Source organism: Callospermophilus lateralis, chromosome 8, assembly GCF_048772815.1.
Source record: "Callospermophilus lateralis isolate mCalLat2 chromosome 8, mCalLat2.hap1, whole genome shotgun sequence".
Lineage (NCBI taxonomy): Eukaryota > Metazoa > Chordata > Mammalia > Rodentia > Sciuridae > Callospermophilus > Callospermophilus lateralis.
Genome location: NC_135312.1, coordinates 1,064,148 through 1,082,344, shown reverse-complemented (window position 1 = coordinate 1,082,344; position 18,197 = coordinate 1,064,148). Strand labels below are relative to the sequence as shown.

At 58.5% G+C, this 18,197-nt stretch overlaps 1 protein-coding gene across 1 annotated transcript; it reads left to right on the top strand.

The window, feature by feature from the left end:
• The first annotated feature begins 14,452 nt into the window (after nt 1-14,452).
• Nucleotides 14,453-17,861, top strand: Nkx1-1 (NK1 homeobox 1). The gene is made up of 2 exons (XM_076865149.2): nt 14,453-14,936; nt 17,002-17,861. The coding sequence occupies exons 1-2, from the start codon at nt 14,453-14,455 to the stop codon at nt 17,859-17,861; spliced, it is 1,344 nt and encodes a 447-aa protein (XP_076721264.2).
• Nucleotides 17,862-18,197: the final 336 nt, after the last annotated feature.

Below are 18,197 nucleotides of genomic sequence, written 5' to 3'. Positions count from 1 at the left end.
TGTAGGTAGGCAGGTAGGTAGGTATGCAGTTAGGTATGTAGGTAGGTATGTAGGTATGTATGTAGGTAGGTATGTAGGTAGGTTTATAGGTATGTAGGTAGGTAGGTAGGTAGGTATGCAGTTAGGATGTAGGTAGGTATGTAGGTACATAAGAATGCATGTAGGTAGGTATGTAGGTAGGTTTATAGGTATGTAGGTAGGCAGGTAGGTAGGTATGCAGTTAGGTATGTAGGTAGGTATGTAGGTATGTATGTAGGTAGGTATGTAGGTAGGTTTATAGGTATGTAGGTAGGCAGGTAGGTAGGTATGCAGTTAGGTATGTAGGTAGGTATGTAGGTATGTATGTATGTAGGTCTGTATTTATTTTTGGCACCAGGGATTGAAGCCAGCAGCACTTAACCCCCTAACCACATCCCTAGCCCTGTTTTTTATTTATTTTAAATTGAGACAGGGAGTTGCCAAGTTGCTTAGGGCCTCACTCAGTTGCTGAGGTTTGCTTCAAATGTGTGATCCTCCTGCCTCAGCCTCCTGAGCCACTGGGATTCCAGTCCTGCGCCACAGCGCCTGGCTGGATCTTTCCTGAATGAGCTATGATTCAGAGTGACGACATTACTACAGAGGAAAAGTCTCCTTTATACAATCTCTGATAAGGTAGTAAGGAAATAATCAATTAAAAATAATCACTGTGCAACTCCTTATAAAATCATTGATCTGGACAACAATTATCAATTGCTCCACCTGACCCCACAAGTCAACCTGAGCATCCCTGAGGGAGAGGCTGCTGGAGGGAAGGACCCCAGAGGACAGGTGGACGGGGCCAGCTGTAAGGGCCAGCCCTGAGGCAGTCAGCACACCAGAGGCTTCAGAGTTGAACTGTGGACAGGACACAGCTGTGACTCAGTGTGCAAAATGACCAGAACGCAATCCCTAACCAGTCAACATGCAAAGAACCAGGAAAGCCTGGCAAATTCTCAAGGGAAAAGATAATCAGCATATTTCAACCCAAGACGACCCAGTTCTAGGAATCATCGTGCAGGTTGTAAAGTAACTGCTACCACCATGTTCCAGGAAGTAATGGGAACACTCCTAAAGAAATTCAGGCCTGAAAGATTGGAAGACTTGGCCGAAAAATAGAAGCTATTCTTAAAAGAAAAAAAAGAAAAGAAATTGGAGAACAGAAAAATTCAATAACCAGAATTTTAAATCCACTGGATGGGTTCTAAAGGAGAATGAGCATGATGAGGGAGCAGTGAAGTATCAGACAGACTGGGAACTCCACTCTGAATGACAGAGAGGAAGAAAGGGGTTTTCAGAGGTGAACAAAGCCCTGGGGTCCCACATGGTGCTGAGCAAGAGATTCAGTGAGAGAACAGAGAAAAAGGCGTTTAAAGACACCGTACTGCTGTGGCCTGAACTTGCCCCTGAGCTCCGGAGCTGGGGCCCTCACCTCCAGTGCCATGGACACATGGGCAAGGATGCCGTCCCAAGCCCAACAGAAATGCCCTCCAGGAACTGGGCAAAACAAAGACCCCCCCAGGATAGTGAAGAGAAGAGTCGCCGGCAGACCTGCTCTAACAGGCCTGGAGGGCCGTCCTGCCAGCCTGGTAACTTAGAGGACCCTGTCTCAAAATGAACAACAGGAAGGGACGTGGTTCAGAGGTAGAGAGCCCTGAGTTCAAACCCTGTACCAAGAAGAAGAAGGCGAAGGGGAAGGAGGAGGGAGGAAGGAGGAGGAAGGAGGGTGGGAAGACACGTTGGACAGGTGGAACCCTCACAAACGCAGCTGGACGGCTGTCATATTGCCAGGCCCAGCAGAATCCAGAGCTGGGAGGTCAGGACTCCCTGCACCTCACTGACAGGCAGAAAGCACTGGGGAGACGGAGCCCCCACTGTCTCCATCTGCAGCAGACTCTGGACACATGGAGCAACATGGACAGGACAGGAAGCAGGAGCCACAGCCCACTTCTGCTGGGGAGCCATGGCAATCTCCAGGGAGCTTAAGAAGCAAACCCAACAGGCCCAACAGCACCAACTACATCGAGCTTGCTTTCCAACAGCAGTGGAACCAAACTAGGAGTCAGCCCCGAACTGCTGTAGAAACCCAGATGCTTAGAAATTAAGCAACATGACTCTAAATAACCCAGTGGTCCAAGAAGTCGTCTCTGGAGAAATCAGAAAACATCTGAACTAAGTGAAAATATCAAGGTCGGTGACGTGCAGTGAGGCTTTTGCTCAAAGCTCCCACCGCTGGGGCGGGGAGCGGCCTGGGCACCAGCTCCTTTCTGGGTTGAAGGAAAAGTTCTGGTGGTGGCTGTGGTGTCAGGTGTAGGCTGGAACCCACTGGCTTGCGCTCCAAGTGGCTGAATCTGCAGGAAGCTTCTGGTAGCCTCCACCTGAGCACTCAGAGAAACACAAGCCGAGACCCCAGGCCACTGGAAGAGGAATTAGACCGCAGAACCCGCAGAGCTGAAAGCAGGGGCAGGGGCAGGGCAGTCAGCCGGCCGGAAGCTGGCTCTGGGTCAGCAAGACGATGGGTCTTCCGCCAGGCTGGCAGAGGAACCAGGAAGACCCAGAGCACCAGCGCGAGAGTCAGAGCCCTCCAACCCTAGCAGGAGGACCCGGGGCCCTCTGCACACAAACCCTGCAACTCACCAGACCAGACCACGTGACACCCACAGACTGCTGAGACGCTCCTTGGAACCAGCAACCCAGACAGTCCACATCTACTAATACGGATGAGTCCCTGGCTAATGACCTTCCACCAGACAGGACTCCAGACCCTGGCAGTTTCACTGCAAATTCTAGCAAATATTTAAAGACAAAGACAATTCAAATTCTATACAATCTCTTTTTTGAGAAAGCAGAAGAGGAGACAAGGGCTTCCAACTCATTCTGAGGCAGGCCTCATGGTGAAACCAAAACCAGACAACCACAGAACCAGAAAGAAGCCCCAGAGCAGTACTTCCCAAGACACACACAGACGTGTGTCTTCGAGAAAACGCTAGCACACAGAATCCAGCAGGACAGGTGGGCTGACCCAAGAAGACAGGTGTCTCAACCTCAGAACATGGTGCCGGACCCTCCCAGCAGCAGAAGGAGCAGGAGGCCTCAGGTCCTGCCAACAGAGGCAGGAAGCTTCTGATAGAATAGGGCCACTGTCCACCCTTCTCTATGCTGGTTTCTGCATGTGGGCTGCTGCTGTTCAGACACAGGCCCCTGACTCTTCCCGGAGTGCCAGCCAACAGTTGCTGGTGCCCTCCTTGCGGGTCTCTCAGGGTGTTTCACGAAGCCCATCCTGTTCTCTCTACGTGGGGCAGAGTTTGATTCTTTTTCAACCTGTAATGTTTTATTACTTTTTCTTGTCTGAAATATTTACAGGTGAAGCAACTTAATGTCTGGAGACATGCTTTAAAATGGTGCAGAAATAAAGGTGTGGCTGTGATCGCTGAACCCACGTTGGCAGGAGGGTAGAGAACCGCTGCTGTGTGGTGGGTCGCGGGATCTGTGTGTGGTTGAAATAGTGCATCCGTGATGCCAGCAGAACAGCTGGCACAAACACAGAGGACAAAGGTAGCTCCTTGAGGACGCAGGGTCAACGTCCACTAAGGGAAGTGTCCATCCTGGCTGCCACCTGCAGAAATGCTGCCCACGTCAGCCTCCAAAATCGCCCTCCTGTTCCACCAACTCGCTTCCCTTTTCTCCTAAAGAGGGATCGACATCAAATAGAGTCTATGCAACAGCGTTCAAGGCACCTGGAGTCAGGCTAGCGAGGCTGATTGAGAGATCATTAACCCGGACCACGCTGGGAATCGGGTGTGCACGTGACGTCCGACTCAGTCTCGAAGTCCCCCTGACAGGGGAAACACGTGGGCTGCCACAGGGGTGGGAAGGCTGCAGCCAGGCGGCAGACTCAGCACCCACGTCTCAACAGCAGAAGATGAGGTCAGAGGGAAATGGCAAGTGGGGGCCACCACCACGCCACAGGCCAAGGGAGGTGTTTCCTCCTTTGCTCTTTTCCACCAGGAAAAATGAGGGTCATCCACGACCACCATGATGGCAGTGGCCAGGTCGGCAGGGAGCACGAGAGACGTCCTCTCACCTGGGACAATGAGCTCCTGCCTCTGCTGCCTGGCCACGGGATCCTGGGTGGATACAGCCCCCTGTACCCATGCATCCTCCACATGGTGACAGGAGGACATGGGAGAGGGCATCTGCCCCGGTGAGGTGTGACTGTGGGAAGTACTGCATCTGCCCACCTTGAGTCTGTGACCCAGGGGCACATCATTGTTGATCATTATCTGTAACAACCAACAAAATAATTTCAGTGATGAAATTTTAAGTTTATTGAATTTTTATATCATCAGTTAAAAAAACCCTAAATATTATAAGCAAAACAGAATAAAAGGCTGGATTTTTATTTTTAATGGTACCAGAGATTGAACTCAAGGACATTCAACCACTAAGCCACACCCCCAGCCCTATTTTGTATTTTATTTAGAGACAGGATCTCACTGAGTTGCTTAGCACCTTGCTTTTGCTGAGGCTGGCTTTGAACTCAAGATCCTCCTGCCTCAGGCTCCGGAGCCACTGGGATTACAGGCGTGCGCCACTGCACCGGGCTGGATGCTTCTAAACTACATTAATGTAATTTATTTAGTAAGTGATTTATTCTGCAATCCTTACAGATTCACATCAAGCTGAAAAAGTAGTGCAGAGTTCACGGTGCACCTCATCCAGGGACCCCAGGTCAACCCGTTGTCCCTGCTGCCCACCTGCCAGACCCAGAGACCAGCCCTGGTGAAGTAAAATGGCAGTCTTTCACCAACTTCCCCACTGTACCTTCTCTGTCCTCCAGACCTAATGCTGGGCCCCAACGGCCCTGGCATTATTGTGTTTTTCATGGGAAAAAGAGGCTGGGAATGGTGTGGACCCACAGCCCGCGCAGTCTCCAAACTCTGCGTCTCTGTATGGATGCTGGTGGTACCATCTGTGGAATTTTAACCTCTGTTTACACAAAGGACTGTGGGGTATGCCGTGGGCAGAGACGAGAGCTGAGCCAGAGGCCCTCGGGAAGTACCCAAAGACAGGAATGTGCGATTATGTGTCTGGGTCCGAAGCCACAGCAGAACCAGGATTCCAGCATTACTTTCCATGTGGGATACATGCTCATCAAAGGATGGGTAATTAGAGTGTGGCAGTTTGAGGTTTACTTGCGTGTTACGCGTATATGCGTGTATGTATCATGCATGAAACATCTCCGGTAGCCACAGCCACTATTTAGAACTTAGAACAACAAAACAATTCCCTGGGTAGGAGTATTTATCACCAACACTGTTTGGGATCTCAGCATCCCCGGGCCTGACCACCAGGGCTGCAGCAGCCAGGCAGGTTGGAGACAGCAGCTGGGCTGGGCAAAGCCAGGAGGCTGCCCGGCCAGAGAAGTTGTAGAAAGACCCAAATCAGAGGCTCCCAGAGTCAGGGTCCTGGCTCCCAGAAGATGGGTACCTCTGGACAGGGCCACTGGACAAGGCAGGCTTCATCATAGCCACAGCCTGACCCCACCTCCTGTCGTCTCCCTGCTAGGCATCCCAGAGACAACCACCAGAGTGGGACCAAGGACCAGAAGAGCAGCACTTGCCATGGCTACTGCCTGCAGGCCTGCTGTCCTGAGGGCAGGACCATCCCTGTGGGCAGTCCTCACTCCAGGGACCACTACATTCTGATTCTAAGCAGGAGACAATTGCATTCACTGAAGACCCGGTGAGCCCTCCACTGGGGCCCTGGGGCGGAGCTGGGGTTGAGGCAGAGCAGTCAGGATGGCTCTGGAGGTAATGTTGGAGCAGAGAAAGGAGAAGGAGGCTGTGAACAGAAACCGACAGCAACCTTCTGGGGCAGGAAAGAGCCTGGTCATTCCCCCAGCAGAGGAGGATCTCCTGGCAGGAGCCTGGTGAGTCTGAGAGAGGGGCAGGGATGGGGTGGGTGACTGCACCCTTCATGGACAGAGCCTGCCTGCAGCTACTTGGCAGCAGGACCCACGGGCTGCCCAGTCCCATGAGCGTCCCAGAGACACAGGAGCAGGCACCCACCCCAAGGTGCCCCAAGTCTGCCCTGCTGAACTGGGGTCTGAGGGGCCAGGCTAAGCCAGAGCCAAGGTGCAGGCTGCAGGGGCAAGGCCTCCCAGTGGCTAGCAGCATCCCAGGCCCCAGCACCAGGCCGCTGCGCACCTGCCCCAGATTAGATTCTCCTTTCTCATTACCACGGTAATGGGTCCTCCAGACCTCATTCCAGCCCTAGATATTATCTGACCCGTATAATTAATTAATTATCGCCCAAATATTATAGATTATTAAAAATAGCATAACTAATAGTGTAATATCTCAAGCTGTCGACTTTAATAGTCAACATTGTCTTGGCAGAGCTTATCAGCGCGGCACACCCGGTGAGAATATTGATTCCGGGTAATTTTAGCCGTCATCTGCCATCCTGACGGGGAACTGTCAGGTCCTAACCCGGGCCGGGGCTCATTTGAAATCGTTAAACCGCGCGCAGCTCACCGTGGCTCTTAATGTTTCCTTTTTCTCCCCTTCAATATGTTTCAGCAACAGAGAGGAAAATAAATAGAGAAGTGGAGTGGGGGCGAGGCAGAGCGAGAGAGAGGGCAGGGCGGCCGACTGGCCTCCCGCCTGGGGACCCTGCCTCCCCGGCACCCTCTTTCCCGGCGTTCTCCTAGCGAGCCCGGGAGCTCACCGACAGGGTCCCCGTCCCGGACCGCACGCTCCGGAGCCCGCCCACGCGCTCGCAGGCGAGGTGCAGCGAGGGCGCCGACAGGCGGGCGGCAGAGACCGGTGGCCACGCTGGGCACAGCGGCACAGCCGCGCAGACCATGCTCCCGGATGCTCCCGGATGCCCGGGCTCAGGCTGCGGGCTGCACCCACCCGCGCAGTCGCAGAGCGCAGCGCCCCGGCCGGGCCGGAGATCCGGTCAGGCACAGACCCGCGGACACCTAGACTCTTACAGTGACCGGCGCGCCGCACGCGGACACGGTCACAGACTCATCCTCACCCATCGCTTCCCCGGGGGCCCCTGGGGCCTTTCGAGCCAGCAGTTAGGAATGGGCCCTGAGCGAGTCTCCCAAAGAATAGGCGGAGACGTGGGTCTGAACGCGGCGTGGGCTGCAGCTGCGAACCGCGTCGGCAGGGGGCCCCAGCCCGTCGGACCCAGCAGCCGGCGTCTCCGCCGACGCCCCGCCCGCCGGGACAGCTGCCCCGGCGGCCGCAGGGGCTGTCCATGCGGAAGACCTTCGGGGGCACAGAGGAGGTGTCCCGCTGGCAGAGGCGGGGCGGTCCCCAAAAATGCAGGCGCGCGCCCACCACACACACACACACACACACACACACACACAGAGCTGTGCGCGGGAACCGTGCCAGAATCGCCCCAGACGCTCCCCCAGAGCGTTACTCCAACTTCTAATTATGATTCATGCGCATGATAATAATTTAATAATCAAGTGGCTGCGTGAGAGGCATCAGCCTCAATTAAGCTCATTTTGCAGTCCTGCCACCCCCCACACGTGGCCTCTGGAGGCTACCTGGAGCAGGTCAAATTTGGCATGATTGTGGCATATGTGTGCAGGGCAGAGGGGACTTGCTGAACTCATTTATTGAGCACCTCTGTGTACATGGCCTCAGCCTCACCCCCACCCACCTTCTTTCCTGCACCTACTGGCCAACGCGCCTCCCAAGCTCTCCACCTAATCCAGGCCCTAGCTCCTTGGGGAGGGGAGAGAGGAGGGCCCCTCCAAGTTCTGAGACCTCAGGTGGGCATCAGAGGATGCTGGTGGCCAACATTCCACCAGCTCCTGGCAGGCAGGCTGGCCAGTCTGGTTTACCCTTCCCTCCCAAGGCCAACACAGGTCCATCCTCTCTGAGCTGAGGCATGGGGAGGAACTGAAGCAATGATAAATGGAAGAAAGCCCGTGGGGCCTGGGGTCATGGAGGGTCACATGACATTAACAGAGCAGTGTGACATAGGGATTGCTCAGAAAAGAGGCCCATGACCCAGACAGGGCAGAGATGAACAGGTCAGTTAATGGACATATGGTGGCAGAGACCATGTGAGATGGGCACTAGACAGAGATGGGTGCCCACAGAGGCCATGTGTTCCCAGCTCTAGGGCCTCCAGTGACCAGATGCACCCCTCATCCTCTGGTTTCTACTATGGTACAGAGCCCAGTGGTTCAAGATAGCTGTTCATCTCCTGCTGGTGGACAGCAATGGGCAACAACCAGCTGGCTTCAGCTGGGGTCATCAGACTCAGCTTTGAGGTGGACTGCGATAGGCTCCTAGCAACTGAGCTCAGAGCCCATGCAGTTCACATGGCCAAGCCTGGCTTTAGCAGGCAGACATCCTGTGGGGAAAATGATCCAATCGGTCACAGTTCTGACCCAATGAAAGCTGTCCCAGTTGTATGGGGCCGGAGTGAGGGACAAGAAGCACTATGAGCATACACTTACACTTTCACCAGAATGTGCTCTGCACCCAGACCCACAGCACTGCAGGGCTGACGTCCCATCCCTATGCAGGGGACGCCCCGGGCTCTGCTCCACCCTCCTTCCAGGAAGCCACCGAGAGGCTGGAGCAGAGCCTGGGCAGGGATCTGGAAGCCTGCGATTATGGAGGTTGGAGAAATCCAGGAGGCAGTACAAGAGAGGAAGGTAGAAGGAAGCCAGGTGCCTTCAGTAGAGTCCCACATGGCCGGATTTGGGGGAGCTCAGAGTGTCTCTGGGTACATTTCCCCCTGGCTCTCACAGCAGTTGGGGTGGGCATGAGTAGCCCACACCAGGATGTTCAGGGCACTGCTTGTGACCACTATATGGGAGCAGAGTGATGGGTGCCAGACCACATTCTGGCAGCGAGGGCCTTTCCCCAGCCTGTGGGGACAGAGAGCACTAGGGGGTGGAGGTGGGGTGCAGGGGCTGGGACCCTTGCCCTACTCACCCCACCTTTCCTTGTCAGTGCAGCATGAAGGACACAGGGCCAAGTGAGACACACAGAGTCCAAGAGCCACAGCATGGGACCTGAGCCACAAGTGACAGACAAATGTCACAGAATGTGTTAAGGTGGGACAGTGGAAGAAGAGCTCTGAGGACCCACTGCCAGGCTGCAGAGGCCAGACATGGTCCCCAGAAGCCTGAGGCCATTCCTGGAAGGGGGTGACAGGGACTGCATTTACATCTGAAAACAATAGAAAGTATAATGGAGAGGGCAGGCTGTGATGGACAGTGAGAGGTGAGGTCGTGCCACTTGTCAAGGAGATTGACACACAGTGCCAAGGCATCCCCAGGCCCTCCACTCAGAGGGCCTTCTGACCACGTCCTCTGGATAGCATGGCTTGGCAGTTCTCTGGGCAAAGCCATGGGTGCCCACAAGACTCACCACTGAGGGAGGTGCCTGGGCTTGGAGCCCTGGTCCTGGCAAAAGCCTGGGAAGAAAGTGAGGCAAGTGGCATAGGGAAGGCTCAGATACCCCTGCTACTCCTCCAAGTGGGCTGGTGGCAGACAGAGGCCAGAGAGGGCAAGGAACAGTGAGGGCATCTTGGGGACCCAGCCTGTGAGGAAAGGACCCAAGCCTGGACAGCCTTCCCTTGGCACTTGGAAGCCAACCACCTGTGACTCTGCACACTAATACCCTGTCTGACCAGCACTCCCATCAAAACCCCTGCTCCTGACTGATCAGTGGCCTGAGCACACCAGAACACTCTTTGGCCTCAGTTTACTCCTCTGGAGGTGGTAATGCTCACCTCTGCCCTGCCCTGTGGTCAGTAAACCCTTCTGAGTCATGGTGCCCTCCCAGTCCAACCGACAGTGCCAAGAGCGCCCTCCAGGCCCCTCTGCAGCCCTGCCCAGAGGCCAGGCATGTTCGCCCACTCAGCACAACCTGGGAGCCGCGCCCAGCGGTTCCGCTCCTTGATTCTTGTTCTAAGTTTAAAAGGGTCTAAACCGCACCTTTGCATCTCTGGCTTGCCAGGAGCCAGGCCCTGCGCTGCCGCGCGGCTACATATTTTACATCTCTGAATGCACGCTGTCTGCCAAAAGAAGGACGCACACTCAGGCGAGGCAAGACCTCCAGAAGCTGCAGGGACCCTCCAGCTGCTCTGGCTCCGCCAAGCGGGGGGTTGAGGATGGAGGCGTCTGACTGGGCGTGTGATGCACGCGGTGCCGGAACTCCACACGCTGCAGTGTGCGCACACAGGGCCTGCGCCCTCTTTCTTGTTGGGGTGTCACAGAGTTTGGGGAATGGAGAAGACTGCCGCCCAGAGAATGAGGGCGGTGGCGTGGGAACGGGGACGCGTGGCCGAACTGGCGCTGTCTGGTGCTGAACGTGGCGCAGGCCGTAGCCCTGTGAGTCCCGGCGGGGGCGCGCTGTCCGCGGTGCTGCCGACAGTCCTCCGCGCAGGCTGCGCACAGCTGCCGGCGCCCGGAGCCGCCTCCATCCCCCAGAGGTCAGCAGCCTCACTCCCTCCGTTCTCTGGTGTTCTCAGTGTGTCGTTCCCTTTTTCGAGGGCTGAGAGTATCTCTTAGAGAAGATAGATGGCAAAGTTAGGCAGAACGTCCCTTGCCTTTTCCAGATTCTAGACTGCAACAGGGTGTACTGCTGCCCGCAGCTGCCGAGGGGATCCAGGGGTGAGAGGAAGGCACATGGGAGCCTCGCCCCCCTTGCCTGTCTCTCCTTCCTCCGTCCTCCACACAGGGAGACCACAGGGAGATCTGGTTTGCACTCAAGAAATCAGAACATTTATTTGGGGGATGATAGTCCCGGCTCCGAATATCTCACATGGAGGCTGATGAAATGCTGGGTGGTTTGGGGTGGTGTGCAATTTGCATAAGGCAAACTCAAGGTGAAGTGCTACTCTTCCAGCCCTTCATAAAGCACCCTGAGAGACAGAAGAGAGAGGGAAAGTCCAGCACCCCCACCCCATGCGCAGAGTAACCCATTTGGCCCAGCGCGGGCTAGTAGAGGGATCTTGGAGGTCATGTGGAATCCAGCCCCACAACTGACAAAAACAAATACCTAGGAGCGGTCATTAGACCAGGATGAGCTGGTGGCAGAGGTGGGCACTCTCCCTCCTGCTCATGTCCCCCAAACTTCAGAAAGCTCTGATGCTGGGGAAAGGATGTGGGAGATTTCAGCCTCACCCACCCCCTTTCCCATATGCACTTCTAGGACCTCTTGCCAACAGTTCCTCCCCTACATTTCTACCCTTATCTCATGTCTGTCCCTGCCTCGGAGCCCGTCTCAGTCCTCCATCCTGACCAGCCTGCCCTGGGTGTGGGCTCAGCAGTGAAGGAGCACAGCCGAGGTCAGCAGTGTTCCACCAGCAGCAGAGGAACCTCCATGCCAGACACAGATTTCACCTGCCTGACCCAGCTGGGGTGCCACAAGTGAAGCTGGTGACTTGGAGGTAACCCTAGATGGCAGATTGCACAAGTGAGGGTCCAGTTGCCAATCAGTCACGACTTGGAGTGAAAGAACTTCTCTACAGCCCCAAAGTTCCAGGCTGAGAATGGTCATTTCTGCAGATCTGGGAGAGGGGGGGGGGGTACCAGCCATCTTTGAGACTTGGATTGTTCCTTAGAGATGGGGATGGTGGGAGTGACTACCACCATCCCCTCTCTGAGCCTTGTTCACATGCAGCAGGCCCCTCGCAAGAGAAAACACAGGGGTGGTGCCATCTAGGTCCTGCCCTTTTCCTCTGAGCCATTACCCTGCTGTGGCTCCTGTCAGAACACTGAGGGACAAAGAAGAGAGGGGTGGGAAGGATGGTGGAAGGGATTGAGGACAGCACAGTGGATTTTTGTCTAAGTAGTACTCAACCCTCAGCACCCCGCACCCAACAAAGGGAGCCTCTGAGGGTGCTTGAGTGTGTTTGGTGCCGCTGTACGTCATGCCATAATTTATTTCATTTCACTCACTACAGATCCCATCAACATCTTGCAGTAGATTTGCTGTTTTAATGGTAGTCATCACATATTACAGTACATCTGCATCACATACAGCAGCATTTTCCATGAATGTTCTTTGGAATGAAAGAGGACAGGATGCGTCCTCTCAGTTCCTGACTTGCAGGTGTCTAGTGTGTGTGGAGGTGAGATCAGACCCTGGCCAGCCACACACACCCAGTATGGTGTGCAACCGTGGCTGCTGTTAGATGTTTGACCAATTTTGATCCTCACCTAGTGACCTGTGCTAGTGACAGGCACTTTGTGTGGTGTGTGTTTGCAGGGGTGTGATGCTCTGTCGTTCTGAGTCTTGAACACCCCAAGTCAGCTCAGAAGTACTCGGTACTTGTGCCCTGCCCTGCCCTCCCCAGGGATTCTCTCTCCTCCACTAAGAAGCCTTGCCTCCCTGGGGAGCAGAGGAGAAGTTGGGACTTGACAGAGGTCCTGGGTGCCCTCCTCACCCAAAGAGTTAAAAGAATCAGAGAGGTGATCCTGCCAGGAGCTGGTGGTGGCTGGAGGGAGAGGGAGGGATGCCAGGGACTTGTGAGCCAGTGCCCCACTGTGTGGATCTGGGTTCTCATGAATGAATTCGTTCCTGTGTGCTGCATGCTTGTCAATGAGTGTGTGTGTGAGAGTCGGGGGGGGGGGGGGAGAGAATATGGGGCGTGCACATCTATATTCAAACAGCTGGGGAGGGGGAGAGAGGAAGACCAAGGTGGGGGCGGGAAGGAGATAATTACCTCCCTGCGATGAGAGATTACCCACCTCCTTCCCTAGAGGTGATTTATAATTTAAAGATAAAGAATAATCAAGTCCTGGCAAGGAAGGACACAGTGTTGTGGGTCTGATTAGAATCTCGGGATGGTCCAGCAGCGGGGAGGGCGGAGGGGGCAGGGAAGGGAGAAAGGAGAGGGAAGACCTGGGCCTCCCCCAGCCCCAGCCTCTCTGAGGCTCAGCAAGTCCGAGCATGGCCCAAATTACAGCCGATTGGTCCCCCATTATTTCTCCCAACTTTTAATTTCTGCTTCCGAAGGATCATTGCCCGCGGTAATTGCAAAGGACCCGTCCTTGTGCGCGGAACAGGCTCCGGGGACCGCAGCGGGAGGAGGCGCGCACAGTCGCCCGAGCACTCGACCGCGCGTTCACACCCTGCACACACACGCGCGCGCCACCGCCGGCTCCCATCTGGGTCCACAGAGGCGGGTCGGCTTGCTGGCGGGCTCAGGAGGATAGAGACACGCCGGGAAGTACCCGCCATCCCGCGCTTGGACCGGGAACGCAGGGCTCAAAGCTCACGGCCGCAGGGCCAATGCTGCAAACGTCGCCGTTGTGGAGAAATGTGCACAAATACTCGAGCCGCAATCGGCCTTTCCTCACTCCCTCAGACACGGGAAGGGGCGTTTGCCGTCTTATTTCTGGAAGAAACACACATTTTCCCTTACTTGAGGGGTATTGGTTGTTGTGTAGGCCGTCTGTCGTTTGCATGATTTTTCGGTACCCCTTTTGGGGGCCGAGGGCCAGAGAACTGTCCAGCCTTCTTGGTTTTCGATTCCACTTCTGACGAGCAACCCCGGAGCCGCCAGCCCCGCCCCTCGCGGGGACTCGGCCGGCCCTAATTTGACAGCGCAAAGGGGGCGGGCGCCCGCGCGGGAGGAGACCGAGGGGCAGAGACCTTGAGCTAGAGCGCGAGAAGCGAGCGGAGCAACCCGCGGCGCGACAAAGATTCGTGGAGCCTGCGGGAAGGGGCCGAAGACCCTACAGAAACTCAGAATCCGCGCCTGACCCGCCCCAGGGCCCGAGCACCAGGCCCTGTGAGCCGGGCCGGAGGAAAGGCCCTTCCCGGTGCCGCATCCTGGGCGGAATGTCCCGGCCAACTCCTGGCTCGCCCACCCGCGTGCCCTGGGGCCTCCGCGACCCCTCAGCTGCCGATTGATCCCGCAATTATTTAAAAGCTGGTGCTGTCTCCTCCCCCTTCGCGGAGGAAACAGGCGTGCTGTTTCCAGACCAGCGGAGGCGCAGTGACACGCTGCTGACCGCGACAGCTGCCGGCGAACTGCGCTCTGGCTCTGGGCAGTGCGTCTGTCCGTCCCGCCCGGAGGCTCGATCCGTGTGTCCCGCGCGGGGCCCGCCTCCTCCGCCCGGGACCGTTCGCAGCCAATTAGGCGTGCGCGCTAACGAGGGCGGCGGAGCCCCGCGGCCGCCTGCGGGCGCACGTGTGTGCGGCGTGTGGACGCGTGGGCGCCTCCGGCGGGGCCGCCATAAATGCGCGGGCCGGGCGCGGCGGGCGCCTGAGGCGGCAGAGGCAGCGCCAAGCAGTACCGGCGGAGCGGGGCGCGGCGCCGAGAGCAGCGGAGCTGTGGCCGCCCGCGCGGGCCAGAGGCGGCTCCCAGGCCGCCAGAGATGGGAGCCCAGTAGGCGACGAGGCCCGAGCCGCCGGAGCGGCGGGAGGCCGGCATGAGTGCCAGCGGCACGGCCGCTCCTGGGGACGTCCCCGCGCTGCCGCTGCCGCCGCCGCCGCCGCCGCCGCCCGGGCCCGGCCCGGGGCCCGCACCGCCCGTTCCCGCCGCAGCTTCCCGGGACGCTATGGACGGGCGCGCCGAGCTGCCAGCTTTTCCCCGGGCCGGTGCCCCTCCGCTCGCGGCCAGTGACACTGTGCCCGCGGGGCCCGAGGCTGCTGGAGCGGCCCGGCCCGCCGCGCCCCCACGCCCCACTTCCTTCTCGGTGCTGGACATCCTGGACCCCAACAAGTTCAACAGCAGGAGACGCCGCTGCCTGCTGCTGGGCCCCGTAGCACCCGCGGCATGCGCCCCGTGCGCCTCGGCCCCGTGCGCCCCGGCCCCCGCCGCCTCCGGACGCCCTCCGCGCACGGAGGAGCTGGAGCGCCAAGCCCTGGCTGCCGCCGGGGGAGTCGGAGCTGCCACCGGAGCTGAGCCGCCTAGTGAGTAGGAAGGGCCGGCGCCCGATCGCGGGGGCAAGGGGACCTGCCGCTGCTGCGTGTTTACGCTCCTGGGACCCCAAGACGAACTAGGCCCGGCTAGTGGCCCGGGCTGGGTGGAAAGTTCGTAGAGCGCGGGGTCCGCTTCCGGCCCACCCGCGGCCTCCGTCCGATCCGGACTCCAGGGCCCACGCTGCCCTGCGCCTAAGGGAAGGCTCCGCGAGGCCAGGCTCAGGGCCTGCGGGGCTTGGAGGCCTCTTCAGGGCTCACTTGTGCGCGTCTCTGGCCTTGGAGGGTGGTTGGTGGTGGAGGCGGAGGAGAGGCGCGTAGCAGCCGGCCTGTGACCTCCCCGCCCCACCGTGGCCGCCGAGGCCTGCCGGCCTCCCTCCTCCTCCTCCTCCTCCTTCTCTCTCTCTCTCTCTCTCTCTCTCTCTCTCTGGACAAATCAGACTAATTGTGACAAAACGCTGGTTATCTCTGGAAAAACAATTAAATCCCTTCGATCACAGTTAAGGGGAAATGTGCTTAGCGGCGGAAAGCGGCCGGTAATGGGGCGGCCCGCGCCCCCGGTCCGGTCGATATCCCATTACGGCGCATGCATATCTCTTTCAAGCACCTTGCAAACTCCCCCCGAACATCTAAATTATAGGGTCAAAATTCGGATAATTACTCGATTAAAACCTATTACACTTATTAGGGGCCGCTATTGATCGTGAATTGCATTCGACCCGCTCCTGATTGCTTTTTGTGTCCCTTCTCCCGCCCTTCCTCGCTCCAACTTCCCGGCCCCTGTGCCTCACAGGGAGGAGAGGGCTGGGGCTTCGGGCTCCGCGAGAGGACCGCCTGCTACTTCGGCACTAGGCTTCTTTCCTATAGGTGGAGGGAGTGCAAATCCCGGTGGCTGGCGGGTGACCCCAAGGCTCTCCCAGAACAGAACCCATCACTCCAGGTGCCACGCTCTAGCGACTCCGGGAGGCAGCAGGCTCGCTGGGAAGGGGAGCAGGGACAAACCTGACTGGCAGGGTCTGGGATGGCTTGGGAATCCGCTCCTGCCCCTACCCAGGCTTTCTGGGAACCAGGACATCTGCTGGCCTTCGTGTAACCTGGGCCAGTTGCACTGGAGGAATCTGCCAGGAGTAAATTCATCATTTTTGCCTCAGGATCTCGGTGCCAATCTGACCTGGATCAGGGCCTCGGAACCCGGCTGGGAAGTACCAGTGGAGACTACCTATAGGGCTCCTCTGGTGTTCAAACCACCTGTCGGGGTGAGAGGCATAGACTGCCTTCAAAGCATTGCAGGAGAGAGACCTTCCAAATTTCAGAGACTCAAAATGCAGCCACATCCGTGGCCTCGGCTTGAAGGATGCTGGGCTGCTGCCTGCCCCTCCTGATCAGATCACGCGACAGGCCAGTGAGGCTGGGAGCTGGGCGAGGGCCTCCACAGGCAGGGAGCAGGCTGAGAGGGCTGAGGTGCTCCGTCCGCAGGCCCAGCGAGGGAGCTGTCCAGGGCAACTCATTTTGGCCCTCAGGAGCCCCCTGCTCTTGGCCTCCCGACCCCACCCAGGCCTCTGGTCCGTGGGATACTAAATGGCCAGTAATTGGCTGGCCCGAAGCCGGCTGTAATTGGCGGGTAATATACGCCGAAATAAATTAAATGGCCTTTAACTAGTTTGTACATTACACAAAATGAGTTTAATTAAGTTTGTATCTGCCCCGGGATCGATCCGAGCGCTCCCTCGCTGTACACTCCGCAGCCCACCGCCCAGCTGCACACCGCGCCCCAGGGACCAAGGCACCCGCTGCGCGTCGAGCCGCCGGCGTCCAAGCGCCGCTCTGCGTGAGGGGGACCCTCCCACCTCAGATCTCAGGATATGAGGAAGGGGCAGAGAGGAGATGCAAACGGGCGAGAGGATGGTTGGGACGAAGGGAGGGAACGAAAGAACTATGGAAAAAGGAGAAGGCGAAGGAGGAAGATGAGACGCCGAAGAGGAAGAGAAGTTCCCGCAGGGAGGGAGCGGGAGGACGGGGCGCGGCCTGACCCTCTGTCTTCTGTCCCGCCCGCCCGCAGGTGCCGGCGACCCCTACAAAGCGGACGAGGCGGAGGCCAACGGCTACAGCAGCGGCGGCGGCGGCCACAGCCCGAGCGCGGACAGCGGGGACGAGGCGCCTGACGACGAGGACGATGAGGAGCCGGAGGCGCAGGCGGCGCGCGCCGCCGAGGAGGCGCGGGGAGGCGGCGGCCTCGGGGCCCGCGGGTCGGGCTGCCCAGGAGCGGTCGAGGCGCAGGTGCCCCCCAGCGCAGTCGACGAGGCCGCAGCCCCCGGGCCCCGCGGAAGCTCGCCGGGAGCCTCGGGCCCGCCCGGAGCCGCGGCGGCGGCGGGGGTCCCTGGGACCACTCCGCAGGGCGCGGCGGCGGCGACCAAGCCCAAGCGGAAGCGCACGGGCTCCGACTCCAAGTCGGGGAAACCGCGGCGCGCGCGCACCGCCTTCACCTACGAGCAGCTTGTGGCGCTGGAGAACAAGTTCAAGGCTACGCGCTACCTGTCCGTGTGCGAGCGCCTCAACCTGGCGCTGTCCCTCAGCCTCACCGAAACACAGGTGAAGATCTGGTTCCAGAACCGGCGAACCAAGTGGAAGAAGCAAAACCCGGGCGCCGACACTAGCGCGCCGACCGGCGGCGGCGGGGGCCCGGGACCCGGCGCCGGGCCGGGCGCGGGGCTTCCTGGCGGCCTCAGCCCGCTCAGCCCCTCGCCGCCTATGGGCGCACCGCTCGCCATGCACGGCCCCGCCGGGTACCCCGCGCACGGCCCCGGCGGGCTGGTGTGCGCCGCGCAGCTGCCCTTCCTGTCGAGCCCGGCGGTGCTCTCGCCCTTCGTGCTGGGCTCGCAGACCTACGGCGCGCCCGCCTTCTACGCGCCGCACCTCTGAGCCGAGGCGCCGGGACGCGGGGACTTGGGGGGCTCGGCTCAGGCGGCCTCACGCCCCAGGCCGACGGCCGCAGGACCCTGGGCTCTTTTCTAAGGTTTCAGTCGTTTGGCTCTGTACATAGCCAGTTCCTACAGAAGAGTTTTAAATTTATAAGTGACTGCGGGTGGGGCCAGGCAGGCGGCTCTCGCTGCTCAGAAGCACTTTGATGAACTTTGCTCAATAAACCCAGGAGGCCGTGCACACGACTCTCAGGCTCCCACGCTGCCCCGTGTCAGGTCCTGCGGATCCCTGGCTCCAGGCCGCCCTGAGAGCCCCCTATGCTTGGGGACTGAAGCA